The 26,451-nt window shown below is 42.5% G+C and overlaps 1 protein-coding gene and 1 long non-coding RNA gene across 3 annotated transcripts in view; one reads left to right on the top strand and one right to left on the bottom strand.

The window, feature by feature from the left end:
• Window positions 1-2,518: 2,518 nt before the first annotated feature.
• LOC109899622 (uncharacterized) lies at window positions 2,519-17,730 on the bottom strand. Its single transcript, XR_002256502.2, has 3 exons — window positions 17,425-17,730; window positions 16,742-16,772; window positions 2,519-4,252 (listed from the first exon to the last, which is right to left on the bottom strand). It is a non-coding gene; the product is annotated as an uncharacterized LOC109899622 (long non-coding RNA).
• LOC109899621 (opsin-VA) overlaps window positions 3,266-26,451 on the top strand; it is a 32,218-nt gene continuing 9,032 nt past the window's right edge. Inside the window, exons 1-4 of one of the 2 annotated variants that reach the window (XM_020495029.2) lie at window positions 3,266-3,363; window positions 4,018-4,228; window positions 10,173-10,290; window positions 10,501-10,734. In XM_020495029.2, coding sequence (XP_020350618.1) covers window positions 3,354-3,363; window positions 4,018-4,228; window positions 10,173-10,290; window positions 10,501-10,734 — 573 coding nt within the window. In that variant the 5' untranslated portion in view covers window positions 3,266-3,353. Of the gene's footprint in view, window positions 3,364-3,939; window positions 4,229-10,172; window positions 10,291-10,500; window positions 10,735-26,451 lie in introns of those variants that run through there. The other variant, XM_020495028.2, reaches the window with a different exon arrangement.

Raw genomic sequence — 26,451 nt, forward strand, 5'->3', positions numbered from 1 at the left:
GGATTCGTCGCTTTGGTCCAAAATATGTGCTTTCATGCAAAATGCGGATATCAAGATCTTAAGTACAGCCTACTCAAAGAAAAGTATGCAAAGAAAATCAAGGAATGGCTGTTGATCCAGTAATCATTTTAAACGAATGCTCTTTACGCGCGACTCTGGGCATGCTGCAGTTTCGAGGAGGAGAGTACAAATTAAGTTGTGAAAATGAGTAATGGACCACAAGATCTCTGACCCTTTACACAACCCACGAGTGCAATATGAATTTTACTCTATAGTCAAGTGCAATTATTTTGACATGGACAATGGATAATATAAGAATTGCAGTAAATGGTGTTTCTTTTAACGAGACAGCCGAGATCTACAAACCACACGGTGATCCGTTCACTGGTCCAATAACACATCTTGCACCTTGGAATTTCGCAGTTTTGGCTACGTTGATGTTTGTTGTAACATCTCTGTCTCTCTTTGAAAATTTTACTGTTATGTTGGCCACTTACAAGTTCAAACAGCTGAGACAGCCCTTAAATTATATCATTGTTAATTTATCTGTCGCTGATTTCCTCGTGTCACTCACCGGTGGAACAATAAGTTTTCTAACAAATGCCAAAGGGTATTTCTTTCTTGGAAATTGGGCTTGCATACTGGAAGGTTTTGCTGTCACCTATTTCGGTAAGTTCAGCATGGATCATGGTAATGTTTTTGAATAAGTAACCTGGGATGCTGGTGTAACCGCACAGTTGCTGCAGGTGTCAGTGTTGGAGCTGTTTAGATTCTGAAATGTAGCAAAATAATATCGTTTGAAAGTCAGACTGATTGATTGTTTGATTCATTTGGTTTCTTGGACAGTTTTTTTTTTAAGACCGATAATACATTGCAGAAAAGAATCCATCCATCGTTAGTAGTGCATTTGGCAGTTTTGTAGTGCATTTTGTGGTGCTGAAAAATTGACATAACTTATGGCAAAATTACACAGACAAATAGATATTAAATATTAAATGTATAATAACTGATCTAATTTAGGAAACAAATGGGGTTTTTTGCACACAAGGGTGTCGACATTTCTACAAATTAATTAAAATGAAAAGCTGAAATGGCCTTAAGTTCAGGAATAAAAATGTGCTTAACAAGTCACAGGGACTCACTGTGTGCAATAATGACTACCTCACTTCTGTACCCCACACATACAGTTATCTGTAAGGTCCCTCAGTCAAGCACTGAATTTCAAACAGATTAAACCGCAAAAACCATGGAAGTTTTCCAATGCCTTGCGAAGAAGGGCACCTATTGTTAGATGGTTAAATTAAAAAGCATACATTGATTATCCCTTTGAGCATGGTGAGGTTATTAATTACATTTTGGATGGTGTATCAACACACCTTGTCACTACAAAGATACAGGCTTCCTTCCTAACTGGGTTGCGGTAGATTTCACCATGAGGTCAATGGTGACTTTAAAACAGTTACAGAATTGAATGACTGTGATAGGAGAGAACTGAGGACGGATCAACATTGTAATTACCCCACAATACTAACCTAATTGACAGAGTGAAAAGAAGGAAGCCTGTACAGAATATATTCCAAAACATGCATCATGTTTGCAACAAGACAAAGTAATACTGCAAAAAATTTGGCAAAGCAATTTAACTTGTTGTTCTGAAAACAAAATGTTTGGGGCAAATGCAATACAACACATTACTGAGTACCACTCCATATTTTCAAGCATAGTGGTGGCTGCATCATGTTATGAGTATCTTGTAATTGTTTAAGGACTGGGGAGTTCTTTAGGATAAAATATAAACTGAATGGAGCTAAGCACAGCCAAAATCCTAAAGGACAACCTGGTTCAGTCCGCTTTCCTCCAGACACTGAGAGATTAATTCACCTTTCAGCAGGACAATATCCTAAAACAGTGGCCGAGTTACAGTTTTGACTTAAACCTACTTAAAAATATATGGCAAGACCTGAAAATGGTTGTCTAGCAATGATCAATAACCAATTTGACAGAACGTGAAGAATTTTGAAAATAATAATGGGCACATGTTGCACAATCCAGGTGGGGAAAGCTCTTGGAGACTTATCCAAAGACTTGCAGGTGTAATCGCTGCCAAAGGTTGAATTCTTATCTAATCAACATATTCGCTTTTTTATTTTTACAAATGCCCGAATTTTTCTCCCGCTTTGACAGTTATTTGTTTTGTTTTACAATTTAAGAAATTTTAATCCCACTAACAGTACAAAATGTGGAAAAAGTAAAGTGGTGTGACTACTTTCTGTACATACTCTACCTAGAACAAAGTGTTCTTCCGCTGTCCCTGTAGTAAAACCTAACCCTTTTTGGTTCCAAGTATAACCTTTTCACCAAAGGGTACTTTGAGTGTTCTACCTGGAACCTGACAGGGACAGCCAAATATAATTTTATGGTTGTGAAATATGTTGGTTACAAAATCGAAGGACCATTAAAATAGAACTCCGGTGCTGATTTCCAGGCTGGTAGTAGCCACTACAGCAATGTCCATCCAGAACAACGAGACAGTATTTCTAGTTAAGGGGTTTTTAATGGACAGAAAGGATCCACACAGACACTCACGCCACCCTTGAAACTGACAGATTCTGGTTCTGTAAGGGATGCAATATAAATGTAGGCATATTTTCCTTCTGCAGGGCTAGTTTCTACTAAACAGGCTAGTGGACCTGTACATCAACAACAGCAATACAGGAAAGTTTACATAATACCAACACCAGAGCATGAGCGATTTACATATACAAAGGAAATAGCCTATCACCTCAAATGACAAATGCTAACAAACGGCTAAAGCTACTAGGCATGCTAACATACACTACTAATGGATTCTTTGTGTAAATGCTAGCGGCAGCGCGAGCTAGCCAGCAAACTCAACATATATGGAAAAATACAACAGACAATACTTAGCAACAAAACCAACGGAACATAAAATATCTAAAAAACACTTATGTTTTAGACGCACGCACAGTAAAATGTCAGACACCAAGGATATTGTACACAAGAGGAAAAGGGTAGTTCGTCAGGATGGAAAGCAATGTTATCTGATTTCTGCGCAGGGGTCCTACACGAATGAACCTGAAGTCTCAGGAATATAGGCTGCTGATTGGCTAATATAAGAACGTCTTGCGTGACCTTGGCCAATAAGGACACTAAATGTGGTTTATGGTCTGAAGAATAGGAGACTAAAACACCGTTTCCACTGGGATTTAAAATTAGGGGGCAAATTTCAGCTAGTCCAGCCTAGGTTGATTTCAAAGTGTCATTGGAAACGGGGCTTCAACTGCCTGATTAAACAAACCAGAAGGAAGTGCTAGACAACTGCAGTTTTTACAATGGTTCTAGGTAAGCCATTTTAGGTAGAGTGAAGTGTAGAATAGTAGTGTTTAGCATATTTTATGAAACGGGTTGTTTCGATCATAGATGCTGATTGGACGAGCAGCATTCCAAGCGGTGCTGTATTCACCAACAGGCACACCTATGCCTGCTAACAGGTCCATCTGAATTATTTGTCACCCTCCATAAGAATATAATCATATTCAGGTTGCTGTCCGAATCATCTCTTGCATTTATCTGAATTTATACACTATTTCCCCTTGCTTCTAGCCTTGCATTTAGTTTGGTAAAGCGGGGTTAATATAAGCGTGACTGAGTTTGCTAAAGTTGTCTGGTTAGCTAGCGACAACTATAGTCTGCCTGCATAGCAACCATTTTTGTTAACGGACGACCAGTCATTTTAGTCATTTTACGTAGCAACTATGCAAACATGATTTACGTCTGGTGCGTGTCTGTGGAAACATGACCAAAATAACTAACACAGATTTTTTTTGGTCTGGATTATATATTCTGGTGGAAGAATGAAATTGTATGAATTTACTTATCAAGATAATGTTTTTAATGAAGATATGTAATTCATTGTTATTTTAATGAATATAGTCACAGCCAAATGGGTAGACATGTTTCTTCTGGGCCCTACAGACTGTCTGTGCCTCCTCTTAGGGATTGTAGCTCTGTGGTCCCTGGCAGTCCTGTCCTTCGAGCGTTTCTTTGTGATCTGCCGGCCTCTGGGGAATGTTCGTCTTAGGGGGAAGCATGCGGCAATGGGCCTGCTGTTTGTCTGGACCTTCTCCTTCATCTGGACGATCCCTCCTGTGTTCGGCTGGTGCAGCTACACGGTCAGCAAGATCGGCACCACCTGCGAGCCAAACTGGTGAGAGGCAGCAACTTCGACCTCCTGTTTGTATCATAAACGCACGCAGGCACACACGGGTCATTTTTTAATTGCGGTGGCATTTGGGCATGGCATTTTGTATTTATTTAAATGCATTTGGGTAAGTCTGCCCATTCTTAATCAACTAATATGTCAGTTTAATGACTAAATCATTTTTTACTATCATGATAACATTGTAATTTACCAACAGTAGCGGTAGGAACACCGATGACACATTTGAGGTAATTTTGGATTTTCTTAAATGGAATTCATCAACCCATAAAAAAATAATTGACAAACGTATTATCATAATAATTTTGCTCACATTGTAATTTCCCTTCATTTAAATCAAGTAACACCAATACCATTTTTAAAAAATGTATACACACAAAATTATCAATGGAATCCTCAAATTCATGACATACTGAAAGGGTGTGATTAGCAAATTATTTTCTTTAATACAGACCCCTCCCCGATAAAGAGTTTGTCACTGGAGGATATGCTCAAGGTCCATGTATTTCTTTGTAAGAAGTGAAGGGATACACATTGTTTTGTATGGTGTTAATTCTATACAAGAGCAATGTTGATTAGAAAGCATTTACTTCAGCATCACTCTGTAGCATTCATACAGCACCGTTCAGTGCATAGGAAGTAATGCCAAACTTGCACCAGTGTCAGCGCACTCTCAAATGTTGTTTTTTGCCATCATTGAAAGCCTGCCACACACACACACACACACACACACACACTATACGATACATTTATTAAACATAAGAATGAGTGTGAGTTTGTCACAACCCAGCTCCTGGGAAGTGACAAAGAGCTTTTATAGGACCAGTGCACTAATAATAATAATAATAATAATACATTTAGCTGTTTAACCATCTTACATATAAAACCTTTATTTGTGTGTGCTTGAAAGGATGCACATAACTCTGCAATGTTGGGTTGTATTGGAGAGAGTTTCAGTCTTAAATAATTTTACACACACAGTCTGTGCCTGTATTTAGTTTATGCTAGTGAGGGCTGAGAATCCACTCTCACATAGGTTCGTGGTTGCAAAGGGAATCAGTGTCTTACCAGCGTGATTTGCCAAGGCAGGATGCTCTGAGCGCACCCCCAATCCAGAAATCTGGCAGTGGCTTCTGATTAAATTACATTTTCACAGAACCGCTTGTTGCAATTTCGATGAGGCTCCCTTGTTCAGATATTGGTAAGTGGACTGGACGCAGGGCATGAAAGGGATAACGAATCCAGTTGTTTGTGTCATCCGTTTCGTGAAAATACCTGCGTAATTGCACACCCAACTCACTCAGGTGCTTCGCTATATCACATTTGACATTGTCCGTAAGCTTTAGTTCATTTGTACACACACAAAAAAAATCATACAATGATGGAAAGACCTGTGTGTTGTCCTCGTTAATGTAGGAAGAAACTTCTTAATAGATTGATTATAGTTGCAGAGAGTACCTGTAATCCTAGATTCAGATCATGCAGGTGAGAAAAAAGTCACCCAGGCCAGTCGTGTGAGAAACTCGTCATCATGCAAGCGGTCAGACAAGTGAAAATGATGGTCAGTAAAGAAAACTCTAAGCTCATCTCTCAATTAAAAAAGTGTCAATACTTTGCCTCTTGATAACCAGCACTTCTGTATGTCGTAAATGCATTACATGGCCGCTGCCCATATCATTGCATGGTGCAGTTGCTTTAACAAAGTTAACCATTTTCACTGTAGTGTCCAAAACGTCGTTCAAGCTCTCAGGCGTTCCCTTGGCAGCAAGAGCCTCTCGGTGGATGCTGCAGTGTACTCGAGTGGCGTCGGGAGCAACTGCTTGCACGCGCGTTACCACTCCCCTATGTCTCCCTGTCATGGCTTTTGCGCCACCAGTACAGATACCAACATGAGCTGCAGCTACGTTTGGCTACATAGTGAAATTCCCGCGAGAGAGTAACGGTTAATGTGAATGGATGTTCAGTATTTGACTAGGCTACCTGTATTTGACATTGTGTTGTTATTTCGCTGAACACTAGATGGTTTCATTTTATTTTTGGCAGTGAAATGAGCCTACTCAGGAGAGAATGAAACCTCACCCGAATGCATAGCCCCGTTGGAAAATATAAATGGACTGTTTGAAAATGTGAAGATATATATTTTTTAAAAAATGTGAATCACATTTTTATTTGGCCCCCGACGGCATTGTGCGTGCACCCCAGTTTGGGAATACCTGCTCTATACAATATATTACATATATTAGTACTTTAAACAATGCCTTCAGGTAAAGTTTTGCAGTATGAAGGAGTTGCAATACTGTGTAAAATAAAATATGAATGATGTGTAACTGTCATTTTAAAGTGTTTTTCATGGTTGCAAAGCCAAGGGATGCAAATGCCACCACAATTCAAGAATGACTGTAATCCTCGCAAGGTGAGCTATTGAAAGGTATTGAAAACAGGGGTGTCAATCATTTTGATCCCTACCTTTTTGAGAATTAAATAGTTTTTTCAGTGCAATGGTATTAGTATAAAATAACATACTTTTCAAATGTTTGAGCATACAATAATGCTCAATATTTAAAATTATTTATTTAATATATTCATTTTCTCTCATATTTTTGGACCCCACTGTATAGTATTTTGCAAATTAAAAGATGGTTTCATTTCAGAGAGACAATCAAGTGATATGCACTGCTCAAAAAAATAAAGGGAACACTTAACACAATGTAACTCCAAGTCAATCACACTTCTGTGAAATCAAACTGTCCACTTAGGAAGCAACACTGATTGACAATAAATTTCACATGCTGTTGTGCAAATGGAATAGACAACAGGTGGAAAATATAGGCAATTAGCAAGACACCCCCAATAAAGGAGTGGTTCTGCAGGTGGTGACCACAGACCACTTCTCAGTTCCTATGCTTCCTGGCTGATGTTTTGGTCACTTTTGAATCCTGGCGGTGCTTTCACATGAGACGGAGTCTACAACCCACACAAGTGGCTCAGGTAGTGCAGCTCATCCAGGATGGTACATCAATGCGAGCTGTGGCAAGAAGGTTTGCTGTGTCTGTCAGCGTAGTGTCCAGAGCATGGAGGCGCTACCAGGCAAGACAGGCAAGTACATCAGGAGACATGGACGAGGCCGTAGGAGGGCAACAACCAAGCAGAAGGACCGCTACCTCCACTTTTGTGCAAGGAGGAGCAGGAGGAGCACTGCCAGAGCCCTGCAAAATGACCTCTAGCAGGCCACAAATGTGCATGTGTCTGCTCAAACGGTCAGAAACAGACTCCATGAGGGTGGCATGAGGGCCCGACGTCCACACGTGGGGGTTGTGCTTACAGCCCAACACCGTGCAGGACGTTTGGCATTTGCCAGAGAATACCAAGATTGGCAAATTCACCACTGGAGCCCTGTGCTCTTCAGATGAAAGCAGGTTCACACTGAGCACATGTGACAGACGTGACAGTCTGGAGACGCCATGGAGAACGTTCTCCTGCCTGCAACATCCTCCAGCATGACTGGTTTGGCGGTGGGTCAGTCATGGTGTGGGGTGGCATTTCTTTGGGGGGCCACACAGCCCTCCATGTGCTCGCCAGAGGTAGCCTGCTGCCATTAGGTACCGAGATGAGATCCTCAGACCCCTTGTGAGACCATATGCTGGCGTGGTTGGCCCTGGGTTCCTCCTACTGTAAGACAATGCTAGACCTCATGTGGCTGGAGTGTGTCAGCAGTTCCTGCAAGAGGAAGGCATTGATGCTATGGACTGGCCCGCCTGTTCCCCAGACCTGAATCCAATTGAGCACATCTGGGACATCAGGTCTCGCTCCATCCACCAACGCCACGTTGCACCACAGACTGTCCAGGAGTTGGCAGATGCTTTAGTCCAGGTCTGGGAGGAGATCCCTCAGGAGACCATCCGCCACTTCATCAGGAGCATGCCCAGGCGTTGTAGGGAGGTCAGATTTTGTCAGCACATTCAACTATGTAAAGAAAAAAGTATTTAATAAGAATTTCATTCATTCAGATCTAGGATGTGTTATTTTAGTGTTCCCTTTTTTTTTGAGCCGTGTATTTTAAACAAACACGTCTGTCATCGACAACCCCATGCCCTGATTAGACAGTGAAAAAAACAGACCAACCTCTTTCATAATTTCTTTCAATAATAAAAGTTAATTTACCAACATTTCTGAAAGTGGATATATAGCATTTTGGAATTAAACTCTTCATATAACTACTAGCTTAAGGTTAAGACTAAGCCTTGTGTATGTAACTTAGTTGATGGCACCTTGCAAAATTATCTCACCTTTACAATGGAAAAACACTTTCAAGTCAAGGAGTCAAGCTAATTTGGCCCTACGGGGTATCCTCCTAGAGATCATGCTAATGATGTTAAGCATTGCTAATCAAAGGGAGGCAGGTAGGGGGGCTGATGAGCACTGCCTCTGGTCCATTGAGAGAGCCAACGCTAAGGCAGTGAAATACAGTCAACAATGCAATTATTAGCCACATTCAAGGGTATACATAATATATCCGTGTCCTAACTTGTCCCTCTGCGAATACACAGCTTGTGTTCTGTCAGAAAACATTTGGGTCATGTTGACTTCCCAGCAGGGACTGAGGAAACACAGATCTAGGGGTCCACATGCATCCACTCATTTATTTATTCAACCCAAGTAGCATTAGAATGCACACTATTCACATGATTCAGAATATTAAAAAGAGGTAAACTTTTCAATTCTAGGCATTGTGAAAGTTATGAATTTTATGAAAAATTATGCTGATTAGAGCGTACAGTATGTTATGTTGACCCGTGACAGAATTGCTTTCAGTGTTCCACCTTACAAAGCAGTATTGCATTGACTTCCATTCAAATCCCCTCAAATCCTTAAAACCTACGACAGGCCGATAAGGCATGTGTTAGGCTGGGAATCTAAACTAGTAGGGCGCCCGGAGGACTGTGGGTGGGGACATTTTAGTTAGGTGCACCTCCCTAAACTCTGATTTAGACTTTGTCTCTGGTTCTGTGTGAATGAATCCCCAGCTTGCCACCGTTGGTAGCGGTAACAGGTATTTATAATGGAAATGACACAATTAGTCTTCCATCAACTGGCCCCTGGGACCCAAATTGTGTCCCATAGATTTGCTTCAGCTGTAGAATTCCCACTTTAATTTAATCTCAAATGAGGTACAAAGCAGAATAAGCCTATCTGAACGGTCCAATACGACCCTCCGCCTCTGTCAACATTATGTCACACTCCTTAGCGGTGTCCTTAAAGGCTGAATCTAAGGTTGAAACAATAATAAAGAGACACCATGTAGCCACACCCATGTAGCCACTCTCAGATTAATACACAGAGCTATGGATGCAAGGACTGACCATCCATGATATCAAAATGATTGTTTTAACCATGTTTTGAGGCTAAACAGTGTTTGTTTACATTTACAATGTTTACAAACATTGGAGAAAAACAAGCTTCTATGTTGGGTTCTCATGGGGTGTGACAGTTGAACTAAGCTCATGAGGCATTTATAAGTTAATAATGGGTATACACTGAGTGTACAAAACATTAAGGACTCTTTCCATGACAGACTGACCAGGTGCAAGCTATGATCCCTTATTGATGTCAGGAAGGTGTCCTTAATGTTTTGTACACGCAGTTCAAAAATGGATGCAACAACTACAGATTGCCCCTTCTTAAAGTAGCAGTTAACTTGAAAAAAAAGTGTTTATTTTTGACATTCCTGGGGTGTTTTTACAAACCATTTTATAAATGTCTTGTCTGCCTCAAAAAATGCTATATACTGGACATTGCTATATAAAAACAGTTTGAAAATCAACTTGAGCTTAATAAGAGGGAACTATCACTTTAAATACAGACTCAGCCATAAGACCAGGCCATGTACCAAATGCTGGAAATGTCATTCAAATGTTTGTTCTACTTTCCTCAGGTACTCCAACAACATTTCAAATCACACCTACATAATCACCTTCTTTGTGACCTGCTTCATAATGCCCCTGGGGGTGATCATCTACTGCTATGGGAAGCTCCTACAGAAGCTGAGAAAGGTCAGTTCCCATTTATAAAATACTGGAACTATTGGGAGTGGATGTAACTGAACCAAAGTAGTAATTGGCCAATCCTTGGCTTGTAATGTCTAGTCTTTATGTCCTGGTGTATTCAAGCCTTTCAGTTAAGTTCTTAAGTCTTTAAATAAACTCATACAGCAGACTTTCTAGCTCAATAACCAAATGTGTTTGTTTTCACGTAACCCTCAGGTGTCCCATGGCAGGCTAGGTAACGCCAAGAAACCGGAGCGTCAGGTGACACGCATGGTGGTGGTGATGATTGTGGCTTTCATGGTGGGCTGGACGCCCTACGCAGCCTTCTCCATCATTGTCACAGCCTGTCCCACCATCTACCTGGACCCCAGACTTGCTGCTGCACCCGCTTTCTTCTCCAAGACGGCCGCAGTCTACAACCCAGTCATCTACGTCTTCATGAACAAACAGGTATCTCACTTTTCCTCCTGAACACATTGCTACTGATGATATTCTCTGGTTTATTCATTTCACTGGAAAATAAACAGATTATGGATAGGCTATATTTCTGCTATTGTTGTCAATGGTTTAGACAGCCATTCCCAGGTGTACTGGGAATAAGGCCAGGATACAATCAGATCAGCAGTAACACAGGTTAGCCGACAAACACATTGTTTGTCATTGCTTTTGTTTGGCCAGTGTCGGAGGTGTAACTGTGTTAGAGCTGTCAAATCCACAAGCGGTTCCTGGCGTTAGCTATCGTGGACATGCCATTGGATGCACTTAATTGAAGCCACGTTACAATAGAGCCATGTTACAAGTTCGAATACTGGAATGTGTGATGTAATCTACACCTTGATTAGGCTGATATAAATCCCTATTATTTTGTTTACTGAAATTGCATTTGAGTTTCATTATTTCGATATAGCCTACACTTTCTTGTTTGGAACTTCTAACACGGGTCAGATTTAAGGACGGGTGTGGTTTCATTACAACTATCACAAGAACAGCCGCTTACTGATTGGACAGCTTTAACGCAATTACACGGCTGACACCGCCCAAACAAAAGCAAATGATAAGCTATGCGTTTGTCGGCGAAGACGAAATACAATTTGGCACTGTTCAGCAGGAGAAATGCCCAGCAGTTCTGACTAGTTGTGAGGAGTCTCACTCAACTGACACATAGCTTAGAGGCATCACGAAATCACATTTTATTTGTCACATCCGCCGAATACAACAGGTGTAGCCTTTAATGTCAAATGCTTGCTTATGAGCCCTTCCCAATGATGCAGAGATTTAAAAAAAGGGGTACTGGATATTTGAGGTAGAAATGTACATAAAAGCAGGGTAAAGTGATTAGGCATTAGGATATATAATAATAAGAGTAAAATAAAGAACAGAGTAGCAGCAGCATATGATTCGTGTGAAAGTGTGTGTGTGTAGCATCGGTACGCATTTAAGTACAGTGGGGCAAAAAAAGTATTTAGTCAGCCACCAATTGTGCAAGTTCTCCCACTTAAAAAGATGAGAGGCCTGTCATTTCCATCATAGGTACACTTTGACAGACAAAATGAGAAGAAAAAAATCCAGAAAATCACATTGTAGAATTTTTATTGAATTGATTAGCTAATTATGGTGGAAAATACGTATTTGGTCACCTACAAACAAGCAAGATTTCTGGCTCTCACAGACCTGTAACTTCTTCTTTAAGAGGCTCCTCTGTCCTCCACTCGTTACCTGTATTAATGGCACCTGTTTGAACTTGTTATCAGTATAAAAGACACCTGTCCACAACCTCAAACAGTCACACTCCAAACTCCACTATGGCCAAGACCAAAGAGCTGTCAAAGGACACCAGAAACAAAATTGTAGACCTGCACCAGGCTGGGAAGACTGAATCTGCAATAGGTAAGCAGCTTGGTTTGAAGAAATCAACTGTGGGAGCAATTATTAGGAAATGAAAGACATACAAGACCACTGATAATCTCCCTCGATCTGGGGCTCCATGCAAGATCTCACCCTGTGGGGTCAAAATGATCACAAGAACGGTGATCAAAAATCCCAGAACCACACGGGGGGGCCGAGTGAATGACCTGCAGAGAGCTGGGACCAAAGTAACAAAGCCTACCATCAGTAACACACTACGCCGCCAGGGACTCAAATCCTGCAGTGCCAGACGTGTCCCCCTGCTTAAGCCAGTACATGTCCAGGCCCGTCTGAAGTGTGTTAGAGAGCATTTGGATGATCCAGAAGAAGATTGAGAGAATGTCATATGGTCAGATGAAACCAAAATATAACTTTTTGGTAAAAACTCAACTTGTCGTGTTTGGAGGACAAAGAATGCTTAGTTGCATCCAAAGAACACCATACCTACTGTGAAGCATGGGGGTGGAAACATCATGCTTTGGGGCTGTTTTTCTGCAAAGGGACCAGGATGACTGATCCGTGTAAAGTAAAGAATGAATGGGGCCATGTATCGTGAGATTTTGAGTGAAAACCTCCTTCCATCAGCAAGGGCATTGAAGATGAAACGTGGCTGGGTCTTTCAGCATGACAATGATCCCAAACACACCGCCCGGGCAACGAAGGAGTGGCTTCGTAAGAAGCATTTCAAGGTCCTGGAGTGGCCTAGCCAGTCTCCAGATCTCAACCCCATAGAAAATCTTTGGAGGGAGGTGAAAGTCCGTGTTTCCCAGCGACAGCCCCAAAACATCACTGCTCTAGAGGAGATCTGCATGGAGGAATGGGCCAAAATACCAGCAAGAGTGTGTGAAAACCTCGTGAAGACTTACAGAAAACGTTTGACCTCTGTCATTGCCAACAAAGGGTATATAACAAAGTATTGAGATAAGCTTTTGTTATTGACCAAATACTTATTTTCCACCATCATTTGCAAATAAAATCCTACAATGTGATTTTCTGGAATTTTTCTTCTAATTTTGTCTGTCATAGTTGAAGTGTATATATGATAAATTACAGGCCTCATCTTTTTAAGTGGGAGAACTTGCACAACTGGTGGCTGACTAAGTATTTTTTTGCCCCACTGTATGTATGTTGTAGTTTTGAGGCTACATGTGAATGTGTCTGGGTTTGTGTGAGAGTAAGTGTAGTGTGTATGTGAGTGAATGTATATATAGTGTAAATATAGTCTTGTAAGGGTGCAACAGAGTCATTGCAAGATAGTGTCAATGCAGATAGCGAATTTAAATGGTTACCCATACTATTTAGCAGTCTTATGGCTTGAGAGAGAAGCTGTTCTGGAGCCTTTTGGTTCGAGAACCGATGCTTTGGTACCATTTGCCGGACGGTAGCAGAGTGAATAGTCTATGGCTTCGGTGGCTGAAGTCTTTGGTCATTTTTCAGGCCTTCTTCCTCTGACACCGCCTGATATAGAGGACCTCGATGGCTGGGAGCTCAGCCTCAGTGATGTACTTGGCCGTCCACACCAACCTCTGTAGCATTTTGTGGTCAATGGCAGTGCATTTACCATACCAAGCGGTGATGCAGTCAGTCAAGATGCGCTAGATGGTGCAGCGGTATAACTTTGAGGATCCAAGGGCCCATGCCCAAATCCTTTCAGCCTCCTGAGGGGGATGAGGCACTTTTATTCCCTCTTCACAACTGTGCGGGTGTGTGGACCATGTTAAGTCCTTAGGGATGTGGACACCAAGGAACTTTTAGCTCTCGAACTGCTCCACTACAGCCCCGTCGATTTGATTGGGGACGTGTTTTCCACCCTCTTTCCTGTATACCAGATCAGTTCCTTGGTCCTTGGCACCACACTGCCAGGCGTCTGACCTCCTCCCTGTAGGCTGTCTCATCACTGTCTGTGATCAGGCCTACTACCGTTGTGTCTTCAGCACACTTGATGATGGTTTTGGAGTTGTGTGTGGCCACTCAGTCGTGGGTGAACAGGGAGTACAGGAGGGGACTAAGCACACATCTCTGAGGGGCCTTGTGTTGAGGGTCAGCATTGCGGAGGTGTTGCCTACCCTCACCACCTGGGGCCAGCCAGTCAGGAAGACCAGGATCCAGTTGCAGAGGGAGGTGTTCAGTCCCAGGGACCTAAGCTTGTTGATGAGCTTGGAGGGGACTATGCCTGTCCTTATACACTGCTCAAAAAAATAAAGGGAACACTAAAATAACACATCCTAGATCTGAATGAATTAAATATTTTTCTTTATATAGTTGAATGTGCTGACAACAAAGTCACACAAAAATGATCAATGGAAATCAAATTTATCAACCCACGGAGGTCTGGATTTGGAGTCACACTCAAAATTAAAGTGGAAAACCACACTACAGGCTGATCCAACTTTGATGTAATGTCCTTAAAACAAGTCAAAAATGAGGCTCAGTAGTGTGTGTGGCCTCCATGTGCCTGTATGACCTCCCTACAACGCCTGGGCATGCTCCTGATGAGGTGGTGGATGGTCTCCTGAGGGATCTCCTCCCAGACCTGGACTAAAGCATCCGCCAACTCCTGCACAGTTGGCGTTGGTGGATGGGGCGAGACATGTCCCAGATGTGCTCAATTGGATTCAGGTCTGGGGAACGGGTGGGCCAGTCCATAGCATCAATGCCTTCCTCTTGCAGGAACTGCTGACACACTCCAGCCACATGAGGTCTAGCATTGTGTTGCATTAGGAGGAACCCAGGGCCAACCGCACCAGCATATGGTCTCACGATCTCATCTCGGTACCTAATGGCAGTCAGGCTACCTCTGGCGAGCACATGGAGGGCTGTGCGGCCCCCCAAAGAAATGCCACCCCACACCATGACTGACCCACCGCCAAACCGGTCATGCTTGACGATGTTGCAGGCAGCAGAACATTCTCCACGGTGTCTCCAGACTCTGTCACATGTGCTCAGTGTGAACCTGCTTTCATCTGTGAAGAGCACAGGGCGCCAGAGGTGAATTTGCCAATCTTGGTGTTCTCTGGCAAATGCCAAACGTCCTGCACGGTGTTGGGCTGTAAGCACAACCCCCACCTGTGGACGTCGGGCCCTCATACCACCCTCATGGAGTCTGTTTCTGACCGTTTGAGCAGACACATGCACATTTGTGGCCTGCTGGAGGTCATTTTGCAGGGCTCTGGCAGTGCTCCTCCTTGCACAAAGGCGGAGGTAGCGGTCCTGCTGCTGGGTTGTTGCCCTCCTACGGCCTCCTCCACGTCTCCTGATGTACTGGCCTGTCTCCTGGTAGCGCCTCCATGCTCTGGACACTACGCTGACAGACACAGCAAACCTTCTTGCCACATCTCGCATTGATGTGCCATCCTGGATGAGCTGCACTACCTGAGCCACTTGTGTGGGTTGTAGACTCCGTCTCGTGCTACCACTAGAGTGAAAGCACCGCCAGCATTCAAAAGTGACCAAAACATCAGCCAGGAAGCATAGGAACTGAGAAGTGGTCTGTGGTCACCACCTGCAGAACCACTCCTTTTATTGGGGGTGTCTTGCTAATTGCCTATAATTTCCACCTGTTGTCTATTCCATTTGCACAACAGCATGTGAAATTTATTGTCAATCAGTGTTGCTTCCTAAGTGGACAGTTTGATTTCACAGAAGTGTGATTGACTTGGAGTTACATTGCGTTGTTTAAGTGTTCCCTTTAATTTTTTTGAGCAGTGTATATTGTATGGTGTATGAATAAATGGCTGCTTTAAAAATGCATTCGCTCCTTGATACGCAGGCAAGTACCAGTTCGTTTTGCAATTACAAAAAGGTATCCTGCGCATTGATTGTGGGTAATGCTCTCTACAATTTAATGAATTATTATCATAGCGGTTCTTGATTTCTCTGGCTCATCTGCTCATTGAAAGATATAAATGTAATTTTACACTGGGGATCATTGTCAAAGCTTGTCAAGTCAGTAAAATCAAATCAAATGTATTTATATAGCCCTTCGTACATCAGCTGATATCTCAAAGTGCTGTACAGAAACCCAGCCTAAAACCCCAAACAGCAAGCAATGCAGGTGTAGAATGCAGGTGTAAAACAGACGTGAGTGAAGAAAACTGTGATTATATGTGTAGCTTAGAAGTGTTCAATCAAATACTTTACTCATCCATTCTAATTGACTCCAGACAAAATCTCAGGGCTTTAATCAATCAAAACCACTTACAGTTTGAGCGATATGTTTAAAACAACGTTAAGATGCTGTTTATTTTGGTTTCACACTGTAAGCGTTGGTTTGTCAACCATTAACATTAGTATTTTCTTTTAGCAAAATAATCATGTTTGAGTTATTCTGCAAATTTGAATATGGTCCTCAGTTAAAGATAGGACTGGCAAAAACCTCTTGATAGCTGTTAACTCACTGAATGAGAGTGAGAATATGAAATGTAAGATTTCTGCCAAACTAGAGGATGTAATCAAGGTCAATTTACCCAGCTACAGTCAGTCACAGAAGACCAGAGCCTACTTTTGAAGTTTGAAAATTATATAGAAAAGTATACTAGAGATGAATAATCACCTTAAGTCAGCGAGCCAGCCTTGAAGAAACACTGAAAGCAGAGGTAAACATGCAACAGATACACGTATTATTACAGTTTGTCACTAAACTGTGTGATGAGGAAAATAACATTCACTTTTGGTGCATGCTAAAGTAAAAAAGAATTCAGGCACCCAAAGTTGCCAAGAGTAGCTAAGAATGGGACACCAGATGCTTTCAGTGAAAATATAATTTCAAATAACACTCACAGATAATAAAAATAAATTTTTTTTTAAACAATTCCAAGGTCTATGCACTTTCTCACTTGGCTTTTGCAAACAAGGCTATCAGTCGAACTAACCCTGGTATGCATTTCTGTAGGCATATTGATTAAATTAGGTTTCTCCTTGAAAGCACCAACCTGTGTATGAAGGCAGTTACAAATCCACCACCATACATTTACACTGGTCATATTCAGCGGGTGTTGCGCATTCGTAAATTCATCCATTAATTTGCGCTCTGGCACACTCAGATGAGTACTCTGAAATCGTAGTAGATAGCCAGAGGGAATTTACAAATGCAAGAGATATGCTAAGCGGATAACAATCGTTCAAGTTCAGCATAGCTAACTAGCTAGCTTGCAAAGCGAATAGATATTTCTTTACACCTGCATCTAGCTGTAGCCACTGAAAAAACGATATGAGGGGAAAAAGTCAGTCACTCACCCATTCTTCTAATCACATGACATCTTCCCAGCAGCTAGCTAGCTAACATTAGGCTCCAGGTTTTTAGGTTGCTAAATAAAGAGCTACATAAAAAGATGCGCTAGCCTATTAGCCACGTTATGACTGACTTTTGATCATTGCCCTTGCTAGTTTGATTGTATTGACATTCGCAGCCTTCGTCCGTTTTTGTCCAAAATATTGAGTCATCGAAACTGAAACAGTGCATCCCGAATGAGTGGAGACAGCAAACAATGTACGAGGCCAGCTGTGATTGACAACCTCATAGCAAAAAAATTTGGACTACCAAGAAATGTATTGGTGAATTATATTGATCATGTATTGATCTGCATCCATCTATTCTGCCAACAATGCCTTGCTGTACGTCATGGAATTTTGAGTCAAGTATAACCTATTTTTAAAATCTCTTTTATGAAGTTGGTTTTGTAGCATAAAATGGGAGTTTGATATTTATGATTGTCTGTTTGTTTCATATCTGCAAAGCAGTTAAAACTCTGTCAGTCCCACTTTTTTAAAATTATGCACCAATTTATGCACCAATTTTCAATAAGAATAAAGTTGGTTGAAGTGTAAAAATTCTGCATTTTAACATGTCCCTCCATGCACCCTCTGTGACTTCTATGAAGATTTTAACCCACTAACCCACAAAAATACTCCATTAGTTCAACATTATTGTAAAGCACTAGTTATTTTGTTGTTTTGACAGTTACTTCTGAACATTATTATTTATTGCATGTGATTAGTATTTCATTTTCTCTTACAAATGAAATACTAGTGTAAAGAAATAATAGCATAAATGCAGGTGAGCTGGTTCATTATTTTTTTGTGTTTTGTGGTGTAAAACTGAGTGGGACACGTCAACCCTGTTATCCATAGATAGACAGGATAGAAATGTCATCAATACAAAAAAATATATGAATCTTGCATTAAATTGCCCCCCATGGCTGATTTAAAGACACACTCCTGTACTTTGGTGATTAATATCTTTTTAACTCTCTTTAGGCTGGATGTGTCAATGTGTAGTTCATACATACATAATCTATGGGCGGAATTACCTTAATTAGCCACAAAATCCCTAGTTTGAAAGCGACTTACTGTGAGGTTCCATTTTCCCTATATACTCCCCAGGTAGCAATTCGAGTTTCAGCCAATGAGCTTCAGCCCCTCATTTGAGTGACAGCTAGGAAGACCCACTATGGGGGAAATTCCAACCCGAGTTAAGTGCACCTAAATGGAATGTAATTCACTTTTTATGCTATTTTCAACATTTTATGCTCTTTTCTCTCCTGACCTTAAACTTAAGCATGAGAATAGTATGCTATTCACCCGCTATTCGTTCGGGATGGGGATCTAAGAAAACAAGGTGTGGTGGTGGTGTGTCTACAGATACACCGTATTCTGACCTTGACTTAATTCTCTCACAATTACACCACCTTTACGTGTGAGGAAATCATGAATAATGTTGATCGAACTTGCCGGTTCCAAGTGGAAAAATAATCTACTTTCTCTTTTCTAATAGAAATAACAGCATTCGCCATGCAATGTAATGTATAAGTTGATAAGATCTATTGATAAGAAGGGGGGTATTTGAGTAGGGTTGTGGCAGTCACAAAATTGTCAGCCGGTGATTGTCAAACAAATAACTGTCGGTCTCACTGTAATTAACATAAACACATTTAGCATCTCCTGGCTTCCACGCATAGACTACAAGCCACTGATGCAGACCTTAACCCTCACAATAAATCCATTATTTATTTTAGATAAGTTATTTTAGATAATAAGACCGATGCTGGCACTAGGACCGCACTCAATGAGCTGTAAGCAAAAAGCAAACAGGAAAATGCTTATCCAGAGGCTGCGCTCTTAATGGCCGGGGACTTTAAAGCAGAGAAACTTAAATCCGTTTTACCAAATTTCTATCAACATGTTAAATGTGCAACTGGAGGGAAAAAAAAACAAAACTCTAGACCACCTTTACCCCACACACAGAGACGCGTACAAAGCACTCCCTCACCCTCCATTAGGCAAATCTGACCATAATTATATCCTCCTGATTCCTGCTTACAAGCAAAAATGTAAAGCAGGAAGCACCAGCAGATGCTAAGCTACTGGACTGTTTTGCTAGCACAGACTGAAATATGTTCCGGGATTATTCTGATTTCATTGAAGAGTACACCACATCAGTCATTGGCTTCATCAATAAGTGCATCGATGACGTCGTCCCTACAGTTACCGTACGTATAGAAGCCATGGATTACAGGCAACATCCGCACTGAGCTAAAGGCTAGAGCTTCCACTTTCAAGGAGCAGGACTCTAACCCGGAAACTTATAAGAAATCTCGCTATGCCCTCCGACGAACTATAAAACAAGCAAAGCGTCAGTACAGGACTAAGATTGAATCGTACTACACCGGCTCCAACGCTCGTCGGATGTGGCAGGGCTTGCAAAACATTACAGACCAAAGGGAAGCACAGCCGAGAGCTGCCCAGTGACATGAGCCTACCAGACAAGCTAACCGACTTCTATGCTCGCTTCGATGCAAATAAACACTGAAACATGCATGAGAGCACCAGCTGTTCCAGACGACTGTGTGATCACACTCTCCGCAGGCGATTTGAGTAGGCCTTTAAAACAGGTCAACATTCACAAGGCCGCAGGGCCAAACGAATTACCAGGATGTGTACTGCAAGCATGCGCTGACCAACTGGCAAGTGTCTTCACTGACATTTTCAACCTCTCCATGTCCGAGTCTGTAATACCAACATGTTGTAAGTAGACCACCATAATCCCTGTGCCCAAGAGCACTAAGGTAACCTGCCTAAATGACTACCGACCCGTAGCACTCACGTCTGTAGCCATGAAGTGCTTTGAAAGGCTGGTCATGGCTCACATCAACACCATTATCCCAGAAACACTAGACCCACTCCAATTTGCATACCGCCCTAGCAGATCCACAGATGCAATCTCTATTACACTCCACACTGCCCTTTCACACATGGACAAAAGGAACACCTATGTGAGAATGCTATTCATTGACTACAGCTCAGCGTTCAACACCATAGTGCCCTCAAAGCTAATCAATAAGCTAATGACCCTGGGACTAAACACCTCCCTCTGCAACTGGATCCTGGACTTCCTGACGGGCCGCCCCTACGTGGTAAGGGTAGGTAACAACATCCGCCACTCTGATCCTCAACACAGGGGCCCCTCAGGGGTGCATGCTCAGTCCCCTCCTGTACTCCCTGCTTACTCATGACTGCACGGCCAGGCATGACTCCAACACCATCACTAAGTTTGGCCGATGACACAACAGTGGTAGGCCTGATCACCGACAACGACGAGACAGCCTATAGGGAGGAGGTCAGACCTGGCCGTGTGGTGCCAGTACAACAACCTCTCTCTCAACGTGATCAAAACAACGTAGATGATTGTGGACTACAGGAAAAGGAGGACTGAGCACGCCCCCATTCTCATCGACGGGGCTGTAGTGGAGCAGGTTGAGAGCTTCATGTTCCTTGGTGTCCACATCACCAACAAACAAACATGGTCCAAGCACACCAAGACAGTTGTGAAGAGGGCACAACAACATCTATTCCCCCTCAGGAGACTGAAAAGTTTTGGCATGGATCCTCACTGGAATATAAAATCACTGGAATGGTAGATTTGCAGTCGAAGAATGTGCAAAGTAGAGATAGAAATAATGGGGTGCAAAGGAGGAAAATAAATAAATACACTATGGGGAGAGGTAGTTGTTTGGGCTAAATTATAGATGGGATATGTACAGGTGCAGTACTCTGTGAGCTGCTCTGACAGCTGGTTCTTAAAGCTAGTGAGGGAGATAAGTGTTTCCAGTTTCAGAGATTTTTGTAATTCGTTCCAGTCATTGGCAGCAGAGAACTGGAAGGAGAGGCGGCCAAAGAAATAATTGGTTTTGGGGGTGACCAGAGAGATATACCTGCTGGAGCGCGTGCTACAGGTGGGTGATGCTATGGTGACCAGCGAGCTGAGATAAGGGGGGACTTTACCTAACAGGGTCTCGTAGATGACCTGGAGCCAGTGGGTTTGGCGACGAGTATGAAGCGAGGGCCAGCCAATGAGAGCGTACAGGTCGCAGCGGTGGGTAGTATATGGGGCTTTGGTGACAAAATTGATGGCACTGTGATAGACTGCATCCAATTTATTGAGTAGGGTATTGGAGGCTATTTTGTAAATGACATCGCCGAAGTCGAGGATCGGTAGGATGGTCAGTTTTACAAGGGTATGTTTGGCAGCATGAGTGAAGGATGCTTTGTTTCAAAATAGGAATTCTAGATTTAACTTTGGATTGGAGATGTTTGATGTGAGTCTGGAAGGAGAGTTTACAGTCTAACCAGACACCTAGGTATTTGTAGTTGTCCACATATTCGAAGAGAGTCGGTCCAAGAATTGAACCCTGTGGCACCCCCATAGAGACTGCCAGAGGCCCGGACAACAGGGCCTCCAATTTGACACACTGAACTCTATCAGAGAAGTAGTTGGTGAACCAGGCGGTGAACCATAAGACTCCTGAACATCTAATCAAATGGCTACCCAGACTATTTGTATTGCCCCCACCTCTCTTTTACGCCACTGCTACTCTGTTATTTTCTATGCATAGTCACTTTTATAAATCTACCTACATGTACATATTACCACAATAACCTCGACACCGGTACCCCGCACATTGACTCTGTACCTGTGCCCCCTGTATATAGTCTCGCTATCGATATTTTACTGCTGCTCTTTAATTACTTGTTCCTTTTTTTTCTTATTCATATTTTTTTAAACTTTTTTTTTAATTTTTACTTTTTTTAATCCTCTCCAAGATGGCATAGCAGTTCAGACGTCTTTTGTACTCGTCTTGTCCCGTGTGTGTGTGTGTGTGTAATATATATATACACATATATATACACATATATACACGTATATACACATACACACACACACACACACAACTTTCTTCACATACATTTTTATATATTTTATTTTCCATAAACTCATCTTCAAAACTCATCTCCTGCAACCCGTTTCACCAATTTATATTTAAAAAAAATAATAATAATAATATTTACCTCAAATCTGTAATCCTCCGTAGAAGCTAATCCAGAAGCTAATCCAGAAGCTAGCCAGAAGCTAATCCAGTGTAACGGTTTTCATTAGGTGAAGTAGAGGCGGACCAAAATGCAGCGTGGTGGTTAATCATGTTCTTTAATTTATAAAGACACTACACATGAGAACTAACAAAAACAACAAACGTGAGAACCTAAAACAGTCCTATCTGGTACAAAGACAGGAACAATCACCCACAAACACACAGTGAAACCCAGGCTACCTAAATATGGTTCCCAATCAGAGACAATGACTAACACCTGCCTCTGATTGAGAACCATATCAGGCCAGACATAGAAATAGACAAACAAGACATCCAACATAGAATGCCCACTCAGATCACACCCTGACCATCAAAACATAGAAACATACAAAGCAAACTATGGTCAGGGTGTGACATCCAGAAGCTAATCAGAAGCTAGTTAGCTTCTTTAGTGGCTAATCGTTAGTTTTCAGCTAACCACGGTTTGTGGTCATCAGCTATCCTTTAGCTCGAAAATCTATCGCCAGTTTTGTACGGTGTGGCTCAGACCGGAACATACCGGATTTCAACCACTAACTCTGGGCATTTATACCTGGATCTCGCAGCTGCTATCCGTGTGACTATCGGCTTTCATTGATTCCGGAGCAAACATCAATTATTCCGGAGCTAGCCAGCTGAAGAGTTCCATCAGTCACTCCTGGGCTACAATCACCTATCCGGACCCGTTTTACTGCCAACACGTAGCCCCACCGGGCCTTCACAACTGGACTGCAAAGATAGCCTGCAGAGTTCTGTCCTACTATCCAGGTCTGTACCCAAACAATTTGAACTTCTACTTTTAAAAATCCACCTCTCTAAAAACAAGTCTCTCACCGTTGCCGCCTGCTATAGACCACCCTCTGCCCCCAGCTGTGCTCTGGACACCATATGTGAACTGATTGCCCCCCCATCTATCTTCAGAGCTCGTGCTGCTAGGCGACCTAAACTGGAACATGCTTAACACCCCAGCCATCCTACAATCTAAGCTTGATGTCCTCAATCTCGCACAAATTATCAGTGAACCTACCAGGTACCTCCACAAAGCCTTAAACATGGGCACCCTCATAGATATCCAACTTGCCCTCTAAATACACCTCTGCGGTCTTCAACCAAGATCTCAGCGATCACTGCCTCATTGCCTGCATCCGTAATGGGTCAGCGGTCAAACGACCTCCACTCATCACTGTCAAACCCTCCCTGAAACACTTCAGCGAGCAGGCCTTTCTAATCGACCTGGCCGGGGTATCCTGGAAGGATATTGATCTCATCCCGTCAGTAGAGGATGCCTAGTTATTTTTTTTAAATGCCTTCCTAACCATCTTAAATAAGCATGCCCCGTTCAAGAAATGTAGAACCAGGAACAGATATAGCCCTTGGTTCTCCCCAGACCTGACTGCCCTTAACCAACACAAAAACATCCTATCGCGTTCTGCATTAGCATCGAACAGCCCCCGTGATATGCAGCTGTTCAGGGAAGCTAGAAACCATTATACACAGGCAGTTAGAAAAGCCAAGGCTAGCTTTTTCAAGCAGAAATTTGCTTCCTGCAACACTAACTCAAAAAGGTTCTGGGACACTGTAAAGTCCATGGAGAATAAGAACACCTCCTCCCAGCTGCCCACTGCACTGAAGATAGGAAACACTGTCAACACTGATAAATCCACTATAATTGAGAATTTCAATAAGCATTTTTCTACGGCTGGCCATGCTTTCCACCTGGCTACTCCTACCCCGGTCAACAGCACTGCACCCCCCACAGCAACTCGCCCAAGCCTTCCCCATTTCTCCTTCTCCCAAATCCAGTCAGCTGATGTTCTGAAAGAGCTGCAAAATCTGGACCCCTACAAATCAGCCAGGCTAGACAATCTGGACCCTTTCTTTCTAAAATTATCTGCCGAAATTGTTGCCACCCCTATTACTAGCCTGTTCAATCTCTCTTTCGTGTCGTCTGAGATTCCCAAAGATTGGAAAGCAGCTGCGGTCATCCCCCTCTTCAAAGGGGGGGACACTCTTGACCCAAACTGCTACAGACCTATATCTATCCTACCCTGCCTTTCTAAGGTCTTCGAAAGCCAAGTCAACAAACAGATTACCGACCATTTCGAATCTCACCATACCTTCTCTGCTATGCAATCTGGTTTCAGAGCTGGTCATGGGTGCACCTCAGCCACGCTCAAGGTCCTAAACGATATCTTAACCGCCATCGATGATAAACATTACTGTGCAGCCGTATTCATTGATCTGGTCAAGGCTTTCGACTCTGTCAATCACCACATCCTCTTCGGCAGACTCGACAGCCTTGGTTTCTCAAATGATTGCCTCGCCTGGTTCACCAACTACTTCTCTGATAGAGTTCAGTGTGTCAAATCGAGGATCTGCTGTCCGGTCCTCTGGCAGTCTCTATGGGTGAGCCACAGGGTTCAATTCTTGGACCGACTCTCTTCTCTGTATACATCAATGATGTCGCTCTTGCTGCTAGTGAGTCTCTGATCCACCTCTACGCAGACGACACCATTCTGTATACTTCTGGCCCTTCTTTGGACACTGTGTTAACAACCCTCCAGACGAGCTTCCATGGCCTCCAATTGCTCTTAAATACAAGTAAAACTAAATGCATGCTCTTCAACCGATCGCTGCCTGCACCTGCCCTCCTGTCCAACATCACTACTCTGGACGGCTCTGACTTAGAATACGTGGACAACTACAAATACCTAGGTACCTGGTTAGACTGTAAACTCTCCTTCCAGACCCACATCAAACATCTCCAATCCAAAGTTAAATCTAAAATTGGCTTCCTATTTCACAACAAAGCATCCTTCACTCATGCTGCCAAACATACCCTTGTAAAACTGACCATCCTACCAATCCTCGACTTTGGCTATGTCATTTACAAAATAGCCTCCAATCCCCTACTCAACAAATTGGATGCAGTCTATCACAGAGCAATCCGTTTTGTCTCCAAAGCCCCATATACTACCCACCATTGCGACCTGTACGCTCTCGTTGGCTGGCCCTCGCTTCATACTCGTCGCCAAACCCACTGGCTCCATGTCATCTACAAGACCCTGCTAGGTAAAGTCCCCCCTTATCTCAGCTCGCTGGTCACCATAGCATCACCCACCTGTAGCACGCGCTCCAGCAGGTATATCTCTCTGGTCACCCCCAAAACCAATTCTTTCTTTGGCCGCCTCTCCTTCCAGTTCTCTGCTGCCAATGACTGGAACGAACTACGAAAATCTCTGAAACTTGAAACACTTATCTCCCTCACTAGCTTTAAGCACCAACTGTCAGAGCTGCTCACAGATTACTGCACCTGTACATAGCCCACATATAATTTAGCCCAAACAACTACCTCTTTCCCTACTGTATTTATTTTATTTATTTATTTTGCTCCTTTGCACCCCATTATTTTATTTCTACTTTGCACATTCTTCCACTGCAAATCTACCATTCCAGTGTTTTACTTGCTATATTGTACTTACTTTTCCACCATGGCCTGTTTTTGCCTTTACCTCCCTTATCTCACCTCATTTGCTCACATCGTATATAGACTTGTTTATACTGTATTATTGACTGTATGTTTGTTTTACTCCATGTGTAACACTGTGTCGTTGTATGTGTCGAACTGCTCTGCTTTATTTTGGTCAGGTCGCAATTGTAAATGAGAACTTGTTCTCAACTTGCCTACCTGGTTAAATAAAGGTGAAATAAATAAATAAATAAAACTGCATTGTTGGTTAGGTGCTTGTAAATAAGCATTTCACTGTAAAGTCTACACTTACTGTATTCGTCGCATGTGACTAATACAATTTGATGTGATTTGAATTACCAGTTGGTTGGCCATTTAAGTACATTTTTC

Source organism: Oncorhynchus kisutch, linkage group LG11, assembly GCF_002021735.2.
Source record: "Oncorhynchus kisutch isolate 150728-3 linkage group LG11, Okis_V2, whole genome shotgun sequence".
NCBI lineage: Eukaryota > Metazoa > Chordata > Actinopteri > Salmoniformes > Salmonidae > Oncorhynchus > Oncorhynchus kisutch.